The following is an 18,224-nucleotide window of genomic DNA, read 5'->3' on the forward strand; positions in this document are numbered from 1 at the left end:
GTAGATCTGTATGTGAATGTGACTGCTGCAGTAAAAGTGCAAGGTGGGTCCCCTTTAGGGCCCCTGAAGGGCCCTCTGGTTGCCCTGCAACTGCTGTTTGTTTGGCCGCTGCCCTCAGAAGGGTGCTTGAACTGCCTGTCCTCCAGCAGCTCTGCAGTCACATTTAGTCATGCCAACGTTTACCTTTGTTCAAACAAAATCAGTTTGTCCGTTGTTGTCTTTCGTCTTAATGCAGTACACTGTGAAACATTAGCGCTGCATTTAGTTGTGTCTACTCTCTTCAACTCTTCAAGTCAAATAAATTTAGCAAGAGTTGAATAAATTTGAGTTTTCAGGTTAGCACTTAAACTGAAAGACGAAAAAGATGGGAGTGGAAACTATTTCCCAGAGTGCTTAGCGGCATGGAAGTGTGTTACATTGATCTGACTAAAGCAAATGTTTATTTTAAAATGTTTCTGAACTGAATTCATTGTGATGTTCAATAAAATTCATTATCAGATCAGAACTTTTGTTCATGCAATTTGGAACAAGAATTTAAATTATTCTAAAGTAAAATACGTAGACATTTTAACTTGATAATGTCAGTGAAAACACAGAAATCTCTAACTCTTTAACTTGGTGAGGGAAGTTTTTTCTTGCATATTTTGAAATAATTATTTGGTTTAAATCGCAGCATTAAGTTAAAACTGACAATTCAAGATTTAATAACTTAAAAACAATGTTTTACACAACTTGCATTTGTTGTTAAATCAACTTTATGAACTTTAATTTCTGAGTTAAAACCAAAATAATTTAATTGTTGACTTTAATCGCATTTTTAAGGCTGCAGGTGGATTTTCATTTTCAAGTTAAACCACCTCCGGTTCGGTGCTCGACTGGTTTGAATCTTACATAAAGAACAGGGATTTCTTTGTTTCAATTGGAAACTTCTCATGAAAGAGGTCAAAGGTCACATGTGGGGTTCCCCAAGCTTCAATCTTAGGACCACTCTTATTCAATATTTATATTCTCCCACTCGCTCAGGTTATAACAGGAAATAATATTAGCTACCACAACTATGCGGATAACACACAGCTCTACATTACGACATCATCAGGTGACCTTTGACCCCATCCAATCACTGAATAAATGCTTAGAACAGATAAATGTGTGGATGTGCCAAAACGTTCTCCAGCTGAACAAAAACAAAACTGAAGTCATTATTTTTGGACCTATAGAGGAACGATCTAGAGTCAATGCACAGCTTCAGTTATTACAACTAAAACCTAGCAATCAGGCCCGAAACCTGGGAGTAGTGATGGACTCGGACTTGAACCTTCAGAGCCACATAAAGAAAGTTACAAAGTCGGCCTTCTATCACCTGAAGAACATCTCCAGGATTAGAGGACTAATGTCTCAGCCAGATCTAGAGAAACTCACGAATGTGTTTATCTTTAGTCGCATTGATTATTGTAACAGCGTCTTCACAGGCCTGTCCAACAGATCAATCAAACAGCTGCAGCTGATCTAGAAGCTGCTGCTGCTCCTGTTCTCACTAGAACCAGGAAAATAGAGCACATAACACCAGTTTTAAAGTCCCTCCACTGGCTCCCTGTAGCTCAAAGAATAGATTTTAAAATACTGTTGTTAGTTTACAAATCACTGAGCGGTTTAGCACCACAATACATCAAAGATCTGCTGTTGTTGTATCAACCTTCCAGACCTCTCAGGTCTTCTGGTTCTGGTCTGCTCTGCATCCCCAGAACCAGAACCAAGAGAGGAGAAGCAGCTTTCAGCATCTATGCACCAAAAATTTGGAACAAACTTCCAGAAAACTGTAAAACAGCGGAAACCCTGACTTCTTTTAAATCGCAATTAAAAACACACCTGTTTAGAATTGTTTTTGAAACATAATATGTAACAATTCATTGTTTATTCTGTGTTGCATGACTTTGTGTTCTTGTGTTTATGATGTAAAGCACTTTGAAATGCCTTGTTGCTGAAATGTGCTATACAAATAAAATTTGATTTTGATTCAAATGTTTTACAGTGTAAGGTTTAGACACCAGGTTGTCAAAAACGGCTGATTTAAATATATGACCATAAAGAAACGTTTGTTGTTGTTGTTTTCTTTTATTTAGATTAAAATGTCAAATTCCTCTCAGAATCTGCAGATTAAACCAAACTATTCTAATTTTTTTGTCTTCTTGTTTACTTGCAGGACTGGCATTTTTCAGATAATCAGATGACCTTATCAATAACAACTGAGAACATCTCACATTTCTAAACAATGCCCATCTTTCCATTCAGCTGTTTTCTTTTTTTTTTACAGGACTGACAAGCATTCTTTCAGCTTTTCTATGTAACATAGAGCGTCATTGTTCAGACTGTGAGGGCGCTCATTTAGCAGTTCATAGCTCTGTGTCATGATTAGGAGTTTATGAGCAGAGCCACCAGGCAAAGCCACATAGCTACAGTATGCGTCATCTTATTAACAAATATGTGAGCTTCTACAAGTAATAGATAGAAAACAAAAGTTATATTTACAATGTCATGATCAATCTGGACTGCAAACCTTTTTGTAGAAAATAGAAATTCTCAGCGAGGTCATGATCTACGTTGTGCAAAACAAATATCAGCTGCATCAAAGTTGGATTGGGAGAGCAGCGTCTTGTATCTTGAGCTCCTTGGCGACTGCGTTGCTTTCATTGAATGCCAATAAAATGAAGCAGGCAGGTTGTATTACACATCCCCCGCTGATCTATCAGGCTGACATACCAAAATGTCAAGAGTAATGCCTTTCCAGGCCACTGCCACACACAAAAAGATTACTGTTTCCTTAAAATAGAAAGCTCGTTTACTCCCCCACTGTCTTCAATCAATTGTTCCACTAGCTGCAGCAGATGAAATAAACAACAAATAATGAGGCCAAACACAGCAGACCAATCTATGCATCCGTCCAGCCACTTCTCCCAGGGGAAACACTTCCTAAGCGTCCTGAAAAGAAGGCCGAACCGCCTCAAACCCTTCTGGCAGTAGCGCATGAAGCTATGTAGCTTACCTTGAGATTTTCCTTTTATGGAATTGTTTGTTTATTATCCAATCCTCTCTGCTATTAACAACATTTTAGAGAAAAAAAAACATCTTTTGTGTCAAAGCATCTTGTCTGAAGCCCACATCTGTGTGAGTCTGTGTGGGTGGGCACAGGTACATCAGTTTACTTTTGTTTATTTGATGGCTTTGAATGAGCAGAGCTAAAATTGGATGAGCAGAGTTTGATCCCTCCAGCAGTTATTGGGATCCTGCCTGAGCTTTTTACAGTGAGTATGGTTCTGGTGGAGTCGCTGGTTGATTAACTTTTTCTTTGTGGTTTTGTGAATTGAAGAGCTGACGGGTTATCAGGTTGGACAACCGTGACATCTGCCGCTCTCTTCCTGAGCGTCGTGCTGAAACTGCAGGTTTAACAATTAAAGCTCATCTAAATGGGGGTTCCTTGATCTAAAGTCCCCAGCGACTGGCCCCCCACAGTAATCACCGCCTTTCGCTTTCAGTTTATACGTTGCTATTTTATCTTGATGACTGACAAATAAATTTCACTGAAACATCAATCCACAGAGTTCAAAGTTCATTCAGAAGCTACATTTATCCCTTTTAATTGGGACAGTTAAACATTTATTGAGTACTACTCTTGGAAGCGTTAGCATTTGATCAATTATTTCCCATCTCTATTTTTTGTTTCACTTTTCTTATTCTTTGAAAACACAGCCACAACAAATGGGATGAATGCTACTTTCAATACTGTGATGGAGTATTCAAGTATACACCTTGTGGAAGTACCCAAAAAGTGTCTTTGTTAACTCCTTAAAGTATGAGGTTGCAACAGATGAGCAGGTTGACTTTTCTCTAGTCTGCCCCTGACTATAAACAAGAGTTTTCCCTTTTAATTCAGCTTTTCTTCACAAGTACAGACCAGAGTAAACTCTGCTACAATCTCATTAGACTAACATGAATTAAGATAATCTAGTGCAGTTCTGCCACAACTTTAGTCTGTTTTGTTGGAAACATCTGCTGTATTTATACAGCAGAAATTGAAAACTTAAAAAGTAAATCTCCTGTACTGAAGGCTTGTCTTTCAAGTCTGAATAGTGCTGTTATAAAACATCTACACTATAAATGTATCACCTTTGCCCCTCTTCATATTACAAAGATGATGACAAGGCGCAATAAATAGTCTCACAACCTCAACAGCCACAGCAGTTGTTGTCACTACCTGTTTCCTTTGAGATTTCAACACATATTTCCCCTCTGGAGTAACATTTCTGAGTAAGATTACAATCAGACTGACTCAGCGCAAGTTGAAAACTGATTCCAAACAACTGAAAGTTAAAGTTCTCGAGGAACGACCAACGTGAAACCGACAAAATAATAAGAGTATTGAAGAAATACAAGAAGTGTGTGATACAAATGCAGAAATTGGTATTTAAAATGTTTCTTGCAGCACTAAAGTTGTGGCTGTTCGTCATTTCTTCTGGCCTGAAGCTCTGTTTCTTAAAAGTTTATGAAATTTTAACTACATCCAACTACAATGGACAGAAATATCCAGAATTATAAGTTCATTCTGATAAACAGTTTACTTTTTGCATAACTGCCAAGTATTGTGTGAATGAAACCCAAAGACAGAAGCAGCTGTTCATATTTTAACAGACAAAAACCTGACTTGAGCTTTTTTCTTGTGTGAAAACGGCTCAAGATGAGCTGCCAACTTTAACTGATGTCAGATTATAGTCTATAATCTACACAGCGAGCAATAAAAAGTCAAATTCACCGTCAAAAATAAGTGCAAATATCGCAAATATTACCAAATCAGAACCACAAACACCTTAATTTTTGTTGCAAAAAAATCACAAGAAGAATCACAAAATCTTGGAGGAACTGAAAAATGCTTAATAACATTATTTAATTTTAAAAATGTATTAATAATTTAACAGTTTGTGAACAGTGATGTCAGTAATTGACCACTTTTTTCAGTAACGAGTCATATAACACGTTGCTATTTCAAATCCAGTAGTCAGACTACAGTTACTTATCAAAATCACTTTGTGTTACTGCGCGTTAATATTGTCTTTTGTAATTTAATTTTATTTCCTGTACGCGTCTTGGGGAGTGATCGCCGTTTTTATACGACAGTATCAGCAGCGACAGAAACGTAAACAATGGAGGGAGGAGGGGGATGCACATTTTGTTGCTGGAAAAGCAGGAACTATTTGGAGTTTCGCTCGCCAAGACCGATCATTATAAGCGGCTTCTTGTTTTTCTCTTAAGTCACTTGCAGATTTAATGAGGAGGTTTTGGAGCTCGGAAATAAGCAGACAGAAACCCCAGAATTTGTCTGTCATCCAGTTAGTTTTAGTCAGACTCATGATCCCGCTGTGTCTTTGTGAATGTCAAGTTGATATATTAGCTCTGAATGACGTCGAGCTTCACGTTGCGTTGTTACATTGTTGTTGTTACCACTATAAAATAACTATAAAATAAATAATTATATATTGGCAAAGATTAATGCAAGTTTCTGTCATTAGCAGCTGCTGAAAGTAACTGAAAAAGTTACTTTTAATGTAACTTAGTTACTTTCCAAATCAAGTAATCAGCAATCTCCGTTACTTTTTCAAGGAGTAATCAGTAATCCGATTAAAGTTACTTTTTCAAAGTAACAGGTTTTAAAAATACATTCTGGCACAACCGGCCCTTTAAGGGCCTTTATGATCTTGATTTGGCCCAAAACGAAAACAAGTTTGACTCTGAATGTATCAGCAAATAGAAAGAGCTCTAAAGATAAACCCTGTGGAACCCCAAATGACAGGGTGTGAGATTCAAACATGAATGTTGACGAAAACAAGAAAATTTTTTAAAAATTACAGCTAAGTCTGCTACAATAACAGATTTTGCTGGACAGTGAATCGTCCCAGAAGTTAGCACAATAAACAATAATATTCTTGTTTTGAGAGCATTTTAAAGTAATAAAATTGGATAATAATGCAAGAACACATTCTCAAAGATTAATAAACTTTAAATACTATTGAACATTTAACACTGGAACTGGGAGACGTTCTAAACACCCCAAAATAAATAAACAAAACAACAGAAACAAAAAATTAAATTAATTGGGAAATAAAGGCTAGATGAGACCAAAACACCAGACTGAAGACTATTATCATCCAGTTTTGGAAAAAATAAAGAGAAATATGCTAAATTATGCAAGCGAGCTTGTTTAAATTTCTCATGAGATTAATTGATTTATTGATTATTGTGACAGGCCTATTTGCAGCACCAAGTTTTCTTCAGATCAAGAGCAGCAAGCGAAGCTGCCGTCTTAAGAGGTTATGACTTTTTCTGTCGGCATAAACACTGCGTGCACTTAAACATGTTTGCAACGTTGACAACTGGAAAACTGAATATGCTGGCAGGCGAAAAAAGTGCAAAGCTGCGTTCATGCTCAGCATGCACTTCCCTCTGGAGAATTACAAGCCTTCTTCACACATGGGATTATTTCTCAGGCCAGGAGTTCCTGATCTGAACAGGTAGATTCAGAAAGTTTGTCCTGTGTGTTCCAATACTGGTACTGCTCGGTTTTAACAACTTGTTAATTAACAGTAGTGTATTTTTAAGACATTCTGCAGGCCATTTTCAAACACACACACACACACAATCAAACACACAATCGATCTCTTCTGCCAGGCAACAGTTGCACTGGGACATCCATCAGAAATACTTGCTGACTAATGCTTTATGTCCTGCAAACAATGGTCAGAGAAAATAAAGCAAAACCCAACAAACCTTAAAAATGCTGAATGAAAAGCAAGAATATCTAAAATATATCTATAGTAATATATATATGCTGTGTTTTTCTGCAGATTAATACTATTGGAATATTTTATTTCCCCCCATTTTAAGTTCATTTATTTGTCCCGTTCAAGTTTCAAAATCTCCTCCCTGAACAATATTAATAAAAGACATAAATGCATCAAGACAGACAGGCAGGGATAAGGCGATAAAAATGACATCATTCCCGTGTAGGATCGGCAAAGTGGAGAATATTCCGCAGAGTCACGGAAGCAGCAGCAGCAGCCAATAACCGAGACTGGGCCACATTAAGGCGAGTCATTAGGAATCAGTCTCATTCATCCTTACCCTCCATAGGCTCCAAAAGTGAAACTCCTCTTTCTCTGCGGCATACTGGCGAAAACAGAGCCAGTCAACTCACAGCTGAGTGGAGCCGACCGGCGCTTGGTTCACTTACGCTGACTGAGCGTGTTTGCGTGTGTCAGCGTGTGTTTGTGTGCGCTGCCTGGCTGCCGCCTGAGCTCCACTCCCCCAAAGCCTGACATGCCCTGCCTCCACTTCTTCCTCCTCCTCGTCCTCCTCCTCCTCCTCACACGCGTCCTTCACGGACACAGAAGAAAACGCAAGAGGATGAAGAGGACACCGAGGAGGAAGAAGCGGGGGCTGCTGACCAGGCGAGTCTCCGGAGGGACCAGGAGACGCAGTGACCAGCTTTCCACACAAACACGACGCGCCCTCCCTCTTATTGGTGCTGTTTATTTACTCCAGATGGAAATCAAAGCAAATTATCATGCACGAAAATTGTACACGTTCGAAAAGGAGCAGGTGCAGATACATCTTTCATCAACTTATAAACATTCAAATCTCCAAATTTCAATTATTTCCACTTAAATGTCACAGTCTCATTCTTAAATGCACAGTTATTTATACATTTATAAGCATTTTCGGGCCCTTTTAAAGAGTTTTTTTTAAGTTGGTTTATATTTGTGCTTTTTTAACTCATTTAATCCACACTGATAAACAAAAACTCTTTTTGTTTCATTTAATTTTCTTCGCCTTCTCTGCCACAAAACATTCTGTATTTTGTGTCAAAGTTACTTTTCACATGAATCGTATGATTTTAAATTTCAGGACATTTGATTTAAAAAAATAACGAGTTTGTATGTTCCCAGTATCTCACGTTATGTAGTATTCAGATCATTTTTTTGTATTATATTTTGTATTACAATGGCTGGAAATTAGCCTCAAAGTACACAATATGTTAAATGTGTGTATTATAGGCCAAAATTAAACACTTTAGGTTTAATTTGTTTTATTCATTTAAATGGACTCAAAAAACGCAATGTAAGCAAGATAATTCAGCTTTTTTTCTTCTAAAAGGAAGCACGTCAGTGAGAGTTTGACTTTCTGTAACAGTCTCGTAACACCGGTTCTTCCTCTTTCTCCACAACAGGACAGCTAATCCAACAAGTTGTAGACATCAGATGAGCATTCCTCAGAAATGTCTCAATAACAAGCATGTTCTCTGCTGAACTGCTCCACTCCTGCGTACTGTACGGCAGGTGTCGACCTCTGAACGACTTTCTTATCTCTTCGTCTTCTGCAAACCTCTGGCATGCACACAAATGTTAGCTCAGAGTTATGCCTGCAGTGCTTTTACTGCATCTGCACTGATTAAATTGAGTCTCTGGACTCTCCTGTTGCGCCTGATTAACGATCGGCGGTAACAACGGAGCATTAATGCTGCCCCAGATTATTGAATAAAAGGGACCGAGATCAAGCATCAGCCAGCTGTCTGAAAGGTGCTGACTGTCAAAGCAGAGAGGGGTAAGAAATATGGCTGTTATTAGTTGGAAGACACTTAATCTAGCTTTTAATCATGAATCCATAAAAAAAAAAAAAAAAAAGCACCAATCTAGGAAGTAAAAATCTCAGAGTACCAACTGCGATGCCTGCATCACATTAACTGCAAAGCACTTCTGGTTACAGAGCACTTAATTAATCAATGGGCTTATGAAACTACCACAATCAGGCTGAAAGACAATTACATCATTGCTTCATAATTACATCACTGCTTTATTTTTGACAGAAATTAAATAGAAAAAAAAAATCCACACAGTTCTTGGCTGACTGTGTTGGTTTTGCTTCTTTGCAGTGCAGTAATGGTTCTGGACAGACGCATGGCTTGAAACAGGGGTGTCCAAACTTTACGCCAAACATTTAGACTCAAATGTAGTGGCGAGCCAAAGAAAATAATTTAAAGTCAAGCAAATAAAGATGCCCGATATTTATTGTAGAGCCAAAACTGTGAAGGGATTTTTACGACGGTGTATAAGGGACATTGTAGATAGAAAAAACAGAACTTTTATGCCAAAAACTCAGAAATTTTGTGATTGTGAAAATTTTAATTCTGAAATTTCTGGATATTTTTTGTTTTTTTCTAGACAATTTCTGATAATCTAAAATTTTTATTTTTTTCTGGAAAATTTCTGAGATGACTAATTTTTTTTATTTATTTTGGCGGAAATGTACTACTATTTTTCCTACAATACGTCACTGCAGAATTTGCATATTTGCTGTTTTAAAAGATAGTTTTTCATTTATTTTGGGCTCGTTTGAATAAATGGATTTTCAGTAACAAAACACAAAATCTTACAAAGTATTTTTCTGTAGTTTCTTGTTCTATTGGCAGATTATTTAACTTATAACAAAACATTTTTTGTGTTACAAGTTAATGTATCTGCCAACAGATAAATTATTCATTTTTTCATCAATATTAAGGAATTATCTACTGCAATCAATCCCCTATATATTGCTTAAAAGTTGCTTGTTAGTTATTTAGTCTTATTTCAAGTGTGATAAGATATTTGCACTAGAAACTAGACCAAAAATAGTTGGTTAGATTTTGTGTTTTTGCAGTGCAGGATTTGGGTCACTTTGTTTCAAAACGCTTGATATTTTTAGTCAGAATACAATCTGATTTGGGTGCAGAAAAGTTTCAGTATAAATCTCTTGGTTTCACCTTTTAAAACTTGGTTATAAAAACGTGTACTTTCTTTGATACTTTACATTTTATTTTGGTAACAATTTTCACCCTGATTAGAAATTGAAACTCTCCATCTGCATCTGTGGGTAAATTTGTTGAATTTTTTTGAATTGCAGTTTGGGGCTGCTCAAAATTAGTCAGAGGGCCACGAACGGCCCCCAGGCCACACTTTGGACTCCCCTTGCTTGTAATGAAGTGACTGATAACAAATATTGACATGACTGGCAATAGCATGCTGGGATTTTACAACTTTCAACTTGCTTTATCAACTTTAAAAACCACAATGTACTTTTCTGTGCATGGCTTTCAAAGCTGTACTTTAGGTATTTGTACAAACTACTCATTAAATATTACAATCACAGTTTAGTCAGTACACTTTTAAGTAGAACTGCACTGTAATTTTATCAAGGAGTCATATCAAAACACAGAGGAATCAGGTTAAAGTTGCCCATATGTATATGTTGTGTCAGATCTTTAGAATCAAGAGACAAAGCTGTGTTTAAAGTGACACATTGTCTGGATATTATAACCAAGTTAGTTTTATGTAGGAGCTTCAGAAACTGCAGAATCCTATTTTAAAAATAGCCATCAGACGAAAAGAAAACTGAATTGCACATCATCCTGCGTTCCCTTTGGCTGTAAACAATTTCAAATTATGCAGAAGTCTAACCAATCAGTCTCTTACTTTCTGACTTATCTATTTATGTTCCTTCTTTGGACGACTGAAGATGACAAAAAAAACAACAACAAGAAAAAAAAACATTTTGAAACATTCTGAACTTGAGATTCCCTCTGCGTTTAAAATATGCACCCAGACCAATTCAGGAGGTGAAGTCAGTCTGGAGAAGTAATATCCAAACTTTGAGTGAGTTTTAGGACAGTACAAACACAGTCTGGGTTATTTAGGTGCCACATTGTTAATTTCACATGTCGTCTTTTGTTGGTAGCTTCAGTCATCTCTCTCTATAATTCAATTAGCTAAAGTAGCTGTGATGTTTTTAAGACATTGAAATGGGCGCCTTTCATCACGTCACCTCGGGAACAAGTCCCACAGCTGCATGCAGTTCTGGTTCTTCTTTTATCCAAAAATAGAAAGTAGATGTGCAGAAAAAAAAAACCTCCCAAGGGTAAACAAACTGAGATCCCTGACAAATAAGTACAAGTCTTAGTCACGACGACAAAACAAAATGGCTAAGAACAGCCAAAACACACATTTTGGGCAACATCAAGGTATTTAAACGTGCACTGATTGATTACATAAAACATAAAAAACACTATTCCTTCCACTCAGTGTCAGTGACTGACTAAAATACTGCCCCATAAACTCAATAATTTATTTCCAGCCTGTGTCGATGAAAGGGTAGCAGCGAGGATAGATGCTGGAGCATGCCTGCTGCGTAGCACATGAACGATGAGAGGGAGTGGACAGAACGGAGGTCAAAACCACTCATTCATCCTCAGTCCCGCTTTCACCTGGCAGAAAATCTGTGGAAAAGATGAAGGAGATACCTGCCTTTAAGGAAGAGGATGTTGTTTTTAACTCAACAGCATCGCAAGCATTTTCTCCTCACGCTGTGGATGGTGAATCTGGCCAGAACTTAATTTCCTCTGTGTAATTTGAGCTTTAATGTGTTTGCCTTACACAAGTATAACATTTAAAACATATCAATTTATCTACTAGTTTTGTGTTTTTCTCATTGTTTTCATCCTGCAGCCTCACAAGATGTTCAACGGTTAGACCAGGGGGTGTCCAAACTTTTGTCCATGTGGGCCAAAATTGTTGAGTCAAATGTAGAAGAAAAAAAAATGAAATCAAGCAAATAAAATACAGTATTTACATTATTTTTTTTATCTACAAAAAAATCATAAATTGAAATTAATTACATTTCTAGAAAAAAAATTCAAACATTTTAAACTTTTGTTTAAAACTTGTCAACATTTGATACTCAGGAATTTCTAATATTTTTGTAGAAAATGTCAGTTTTTTATTATTATTATTATTATTTTACCAACATTTTGCGTTGTGCTAATGTCCTCTTCTTATTTACAGTTGTCATCATTACTATTTTTATCCCAAAATTTTCTTATCTTGTTATTAGAGCTGGTTTGCAACCATTTTGTTTATGTAAAATAATTTATTTGTTGGTTTTTCAGACTTGTATATTGAACAGGCACATGAATACTTTGATAATTATTGAGTCGGTAAGTAAAATATCTCATTAAATTGAGATAATATTAAACAAGTGTTAACTTCTTCCTGCTTCTTTTCAAACAGAAAAGTAGTGGTAAACAAATTATTTTGTTTTTGATTATGTTATGTTAGTTATCGCTTGTTTTCTTATTTTTAAAAACCTATTTGAAATAAACAAATAAAATAAAATCATGTTTCACTGTTTCTGAAAAAGGTTCACAGATTATATTCCCATAAAGGGATGATTTCTATAAACTGTTTTTGGTATGTGAGACAGTATTTGTATTATTTTTAGTCACCAGTGTTTTTTTTTAAACTCCCTCATGGTGGCCATTTTTGTCTGATTTCTTTCTTCCTCCTCCTTGTTGAGTCATTATGCAAACTTTGAGTAACTTCAAAAAGTCACACAGTCTCCCTTTTTCACCTTAAATGCTTTTGAAACCCTTTCCAAGCTGATAGATGTCAGTGACTTTCTTTGTCATCTGCTGTTGTATTTTCTTAGGATCAGGACGTAATGTGTTGATTGTTCGGGTCTTTTATTTGACTTCATGTCTGACAGGTTCAGTCTGGGTGATTTGGAGTAATTAAGTCTGGGTTTGTCAAGTGTAACTGTTACAAAACATGCAGCTAACCACAATTAATTCATGATTTAACAACAAACACTATTCTATTATTTTCACAAAGGGCAAAAGCTGCATTTCATTCCAATTGTCTTAGATAATAAATTTGGTTTGATGATCTAAAAAATTAACATGAGACCAAAAATAATCAAAATTAAAAAACTCTTGTTTTTTTTTTGTTGTTTTTTTTGTGATGTTGTTTGCAGTGAGTTTTTATTTGTATTTTACCACAGATATATTTTGCATGTATCCATTTGGTCCTCTTTTTATTAAGGTGAATCTGATTATTTAAAAAAATAAAAAATAAAATAAACGTTAAAATCCAGAATTTTCTTTCTGCCTTACAATTTTGGGCTACTTTATATTGGTCTTTTTCAAAACATACAAATAAAATATCTAGAAATAAAATTGAAAATGCAGATGACTGACATGGTTTTTCTCGGGTTTATTACGATTAAAAATATCTCAAATCAGGGGTTCAACTAGAGGCTGTTTTTGTTTGTCTCCACTCCAAAAAGCTACAAACTTGATGAAAAGCTCAATCAATCCCCAATATTTACTCTGTGCTGCTTGTGAGCACTGTGCCGTATACATTGTAAATATTTTCCTTAATCTGAATGAACGAGCGACTCACACACTGGGCGCACTCGAATGTTTAAAGAGGGAGAGTTCGTAGAGGAAGGGGCGCCATGCAAATATTTAAGGGAGCGAACATTCAAAGGCCATTTGTGCTTTGAAGCATGAGGAAATAATCTGCGCTCTAGCTCAGTGAAGATCCCATTTTCAATGCACTTTTCCAGCTCCAGCAGCTCTCTGAGCGTAAGCAGGCATGGCTGCTGCTGAGGCATATTATTTAAAGCCATTTGTTATTTTTGGATGGTTCGAATTACCTGATAGGACACACTGGGGAGGCGGCGGGGGGCTTTTTTTAATGCCACACTATCATGGTGAGAGATTTGGGGGTGGATTAGGTGTCATATTTGATTTGTAACTCAGCACTTCTCCTCCCTTCTGCTCTTCACGCAACACATTTACAAAAATATATCAGTTTCACTTCCTCTGCTGGACTTTAAACATGCTTTGAACACCACAAAACAGACAACTGAAAATGATACAAGATGTTACAGTATGGATCGCTGTCTGTCTGATGGGGAGGAACCGAACACATCCTCCTCCTGCTGAGGTCACGTGTCACTCTGGCCCCTGGGAGAAACCACAAACAGCCTCGTCTCGCACACTGTGGCCTTTCACAGCACCAGAATAATACAGAATAATTAGCTCCATCCTGCTTTTACACTGCAAAACCATAAAATCGTACCAACTTTCTAGAGCAAATATCTTAGTAGACTTGAAATAAGATAAATCTAACATAGAAGTAACTTTTCAGTAAGATCGGAGCTTGTTTTAAGTAATATTGATTTTAAAAAGTACTTGTTCCACTTATAATAAGATATTTTCCCCATCTTGTAAGTTAAATAATCTCTGCCAGTGGAACTAAGACTGAAGGATGAATTGAACCAATTCCAATTTTTTGTCAAGAAGGATTTTTGTTTTTTGTATTATGGTCGTTCACGTTTCCAGATACAGACAACCTGTATGTGATCTCCAGTGTGAACTGCAAACGACCTGACTGCAGTAGAGGACGCAACAACTGCTATAAAAAGAGGAAGAAGTGCTCAGGGTTTGCAGAAGTAAACATGGATGCTGACAGTGAAGCATAGCTTACATATTGGGAGTTGTTGCCGACCTGAGCGGAGCATCAGTGACTTTCAGGTCGGATGGACGCGACCTGGACCTGGACGCGACCTGGACGCGACCTGGACGCGACCTGGACGTTTGGTCACATTTGAGTCAGATACGCATCGGATATCCAAGCGGCCTTAAAAAAAATCCGACCTGTGTTGTTCAGACCATCATGAAAAGATCAGATATGGGTTGCATTAAGGCAAGAAAAAAAATAATCGGAATTGGTCAATACTTTCAATACTAATATTGAAATAATTCTTCAATATAAAGAAATTATTTACTCAAAACAAGCTCCTGTGTCTCACTTTCGACTTTCACTGCAGTGAGTCTTTGGCTTTTCATTTCTACACATTAATGTTTTTGCTTAATTATCTTTGCAGACAAGTCCGTTTCGGCCAGAATGGATGGAGAACATTCTGGACTCCTATCGAGCTACTCTAACACAGGACTAGATTTTCAATCTAAACCAACTCTGGCTGCAGCAGTTTAAATCTTTTGCAGCCTAACAGAGTTTTATCCCAGGGTTGTGTTGCATTTCACTTCATTTATCTTCTTATGAGATGTCCTTAAGAAGAAAAGTACCAGTTCCACTGGCAGAACACATTTTTCTCATCAGTGAAATAATCTGGAACTGGTACTTTTGATCAATTTAAGGAATTATTGACTGAAAAGTGACCTGTCTGATAATTTTGTCTTGTTTCAGGTGTACTCAGATATTTTCACCACATCAAAAATAATTAGTATTTTTGCCATGTTTGTGGTTTCTTTGTTCTCATTTCAATACTTTCCATCAGTCCATCTTATTGTTTAAATAATAAATGACATCATCTGATTTCTAAGAAGGGACCAATAAGTTAATTTTGACATCAATTCTGCATTGATTATGTAATCAATATATCATGGCAGCCAATCTCCTTCACACAATTATGATTGGACAGCGAATAAAGGAACAGACACAAGAACATGTTGCATATTGATCTGGGTTGCAGAGAAAGATCTATTTCACTTCTAATAGATTTTCAGTGCCATACTATCTCTCTGCTGGCAGCTCCACGATTGATGAAGCCCTGCGACTAAGGAAGACTTTGTCCCTTTGCCAGGTGATCAATAGATCACTCGCCACAGCACCGCCAGCCTGAGCCCAAAAAGCACTCCACTCTAAATCCCTTGGCCGGGGTTAGAAATAACAAACAGCCAAAGGGTAACTTATAGTCCCTTTGCTTTCAACTCACGCAGAGAAAACTGAATTTAAACTATATATTTTCCACCAGAACGTTACTGTCTGATGGATCAATTCGTCTGAATGTAAAGGCACAGAGAGGTTGCAAGTTGTACATCAGCATGAGCATCTCAGCAGACAGAGTCAAAGTGCCCTCTGCTGGACATTTTCTGCATCTGTGGAGTGTTTTACAGTTTGCAGAAGGAGGACATGGAAATCCACTCAGAAAGGCCTCGACTACGACTTTAACGCAAGAGATTCTTCTTGAGAGGAACGTTTCCAACTACTGAAGCAGCCACGCATCAGCCACATTACGTTTTATCAGGATTTTACGTTATAGGCCAACACATTGTAAAGCTTAACTGTAAAGTGGGAAAAAAAATACAGTTTTTGTAATTATTTACAAATTTGTATACCTGGCAAAAAGATCAGCAAAGCAGAAATTGACAGAGATTCACGGCTCCATCGTACACCTCGCAAATTTGCTATTTATGGACTGCCCCAAGTGGAGGAGTTCAAGTATCTCGGGAAGGAGGCAGCGGGAGATCGACAGGTGGGTTGGTGCAGCGTCTGCAGTGAAGAGGTCGCTGTACCAATCTGTCATGGTGAAGAAGAGCTGAGTCAAAAAGCAAAGCTCTTGATTTAGCAGTCGATCTACATTCCTACGCTCATCTTTGGGTCATGACCGACCCCCAGTGATCATCCGATGTCCTGCGTCACCTAAATCTCTATTTCCTTGGAGATGGGAGTGAGGAGATGATTCAGTTTCTGTATCTGTTACAAATACAAAGGCCTTTGTGTGAAAGTATGAGAATGTAATGTGTGAGGAAGCGTAAGTGTGAACTTGACCTTGGTAAGCGTCTCAATAATTCCTACTCTCATCTTTTGGTCATGACCGAAAGAACGAGAAGCGGGAGAAATAGGTTTTCTCTGGAGAGTATCTGGGCTTTCCCTTAGAGGCAGGGTGAGAAACTCGGTCACCCGGGAGGAACTCAGAAGAGAGCCGCTGCTCCTTCACGTCAAGAGGAGCCAGTTAAGGTGGCTCAGGCATCTGGTCAGGATGCCTCCTGGACGCCTCCCTGGTGAAGTGTTTCGGGCAAGACCCACCGGGAGGAGGAGGCCCAGGGGAAGACCCAGCACCCGCTGGAAGGACTACGTCTCTTGGCTGGTCTGGGAACGCCTTGGGATTCCCCCAGAGGAGCTGGAAGAAGTGGCTGGGGAGAGGGAAGTCTGGGCCTCCATTCTGAAGCCCGACTCTGGATAAACCGGAAGAGGGAGGGAGGGAGGGAGGGAGGGATGGATGGATGGATTGCAGTGGTAAGAGGAGAAAACTAAAAATATGTTGCTGCATTTGACTCTGTTCTCTGCCTTTTCTGATCTCTACGCAGCACACGAAACACGTTACACACAGAGTTGGTGACAAAAAACACTGTACATTGTACACATAAGCTACATTATGTAAAATCAGTCCATATATTAAATGTTTTTAACCATTTTATTGGCGACGTACAGACAGGAGGAACATGCTCCAGTCGAAGGTGAGGCTCAGCTCGCTGCTGCCTCACCACCTTCATTGCCGAGCATTTGACTGGGAAAATACCAAAATTCAGCCAATTTGAAGAAAAAATAACCAAAATTGGTTAAGCTAATATATATATATATATTTTTTTTTTTTACAGTACAAGCCACAGGGTGAAAATAGCAATGTAAATTATTTTATCATTATATTTTTCCATTATGAAAGGTGACGCTCTCCCTCACCTGCCTCACCTGACCACAAGTCTCTGGTAACTATGGCAACCAATGACAGTCTAAGAGCATCCTGACACTTTCTGAGACTATGACATCACAATGTGACTCCAAAGGCAGAATTCTGACATCACCAGCGATTATAAAACTCCTCACATCGATCTACTGGCGTCACAACCTGTTAGCAGCCGTTGTTGATACGTTTGTCGTGAGAGTTCAGTTAGCAGTTCACAGTGAGATTTTCAACGTTGTTTGGTGCACATTTCATTTGGATCATCAAACTTAACTTGAATCTTTACCGAATTTTGAGAGAATTGAAAATAGCAAAAGATACAATGCAGTCCGACCAGCCCAGAATCGAAGAGGTTGCATCCGGCAACATTGTGGAAAGGGAATTACAGCCACCCAAGCCACTCAAGCGCAGGAAGAAGAAGGTGTCATTTGCTGTCTGGTGGGAGCTGCACGGAGCCAAGGAGCTTGCACTTTCTGCTGAAAACATCGAACAGCAAGACGCTTCACTGGCTGAAAATGAATCGATTGCCAAAGCACTGGAGACAGTGGACCAAAACGGGGACAGTCAGCCGCCCGAGAGCGAGTCCAATGAGAAGAACCAGGTTCCATTTAAATCCTGGTCAGAGGAACACGTCCCTGTTGACAAAGAGAGTTCTGCAGAAAATGATGAACAGAAGAACGATTCACTGGCCAGTGAAGAACAGTCCATCGCTGGAGTGCAAGAGACAATTCAGAATGTGCCCAACGCTTCTGAAAAGCCGACAAGTCAACAAAAGTGTGGGTGTCTAGCCAAGTTCAAGGACCTTGAAATGGAACATAATG

At 38.2% G+C, this 18,224-nt stretch overlaps 1 protein-coding gene across 10 annotated transcripts in view; it reads right to left on the reverse strand.

Annotated features, from left to right (window-relative positions):
- Nucleotides 1-7,321, reverse strand: part of LOC129370182 (rap1 GTPase-activating protein 1-like) — a 53,257-nt gene extending 45,936 nt beyond the window's left edge. For 7 of the 10 annotated variants that reach the window (XM_055045931.1, XM_055045927.1, XM_055045925.1 and 4 more), the window contains exon 1: nucleotides 7,168-7,320. In XM_055045931.1, the coding sequence (XP_054901906.1) occupies nucleotides 7,168-7,211 (44 nt within the window). In that variant the 5' untranslated portion in view covers nucleotides 7,212-7,320. Of the gene's footprint in view, nucleotides 1-7,167 lie in introns of all 10 variants that reach the window. The other 3 variants (XM_055045923.1, XM_055045922.1, XM_055045920.1) reach the window with 1 other exon arrangement.
- Between the last annotated feature and the right edge of the window lie 10,903 nt (nucleotides 7,322-18,224).

The sequence above is a fragment of the Poeciliopsis prolifica genome, unplaced genomic scaffold (genome assembly GCF_027474105.1).
Source record: "Poeciliopsis prolifica strain line A6 unplaced genomic scaffold, Auburn_PproV2 SCAFFOLD023, whole genome shotgun sequence".
Lineage (NCBI taxonomy): Eukaryota > Metazoa > Chordata > Actinopteri > Cyprinodontiformes > Poeciliidae > Poeciliopsis > Poeciliopsis prolifica.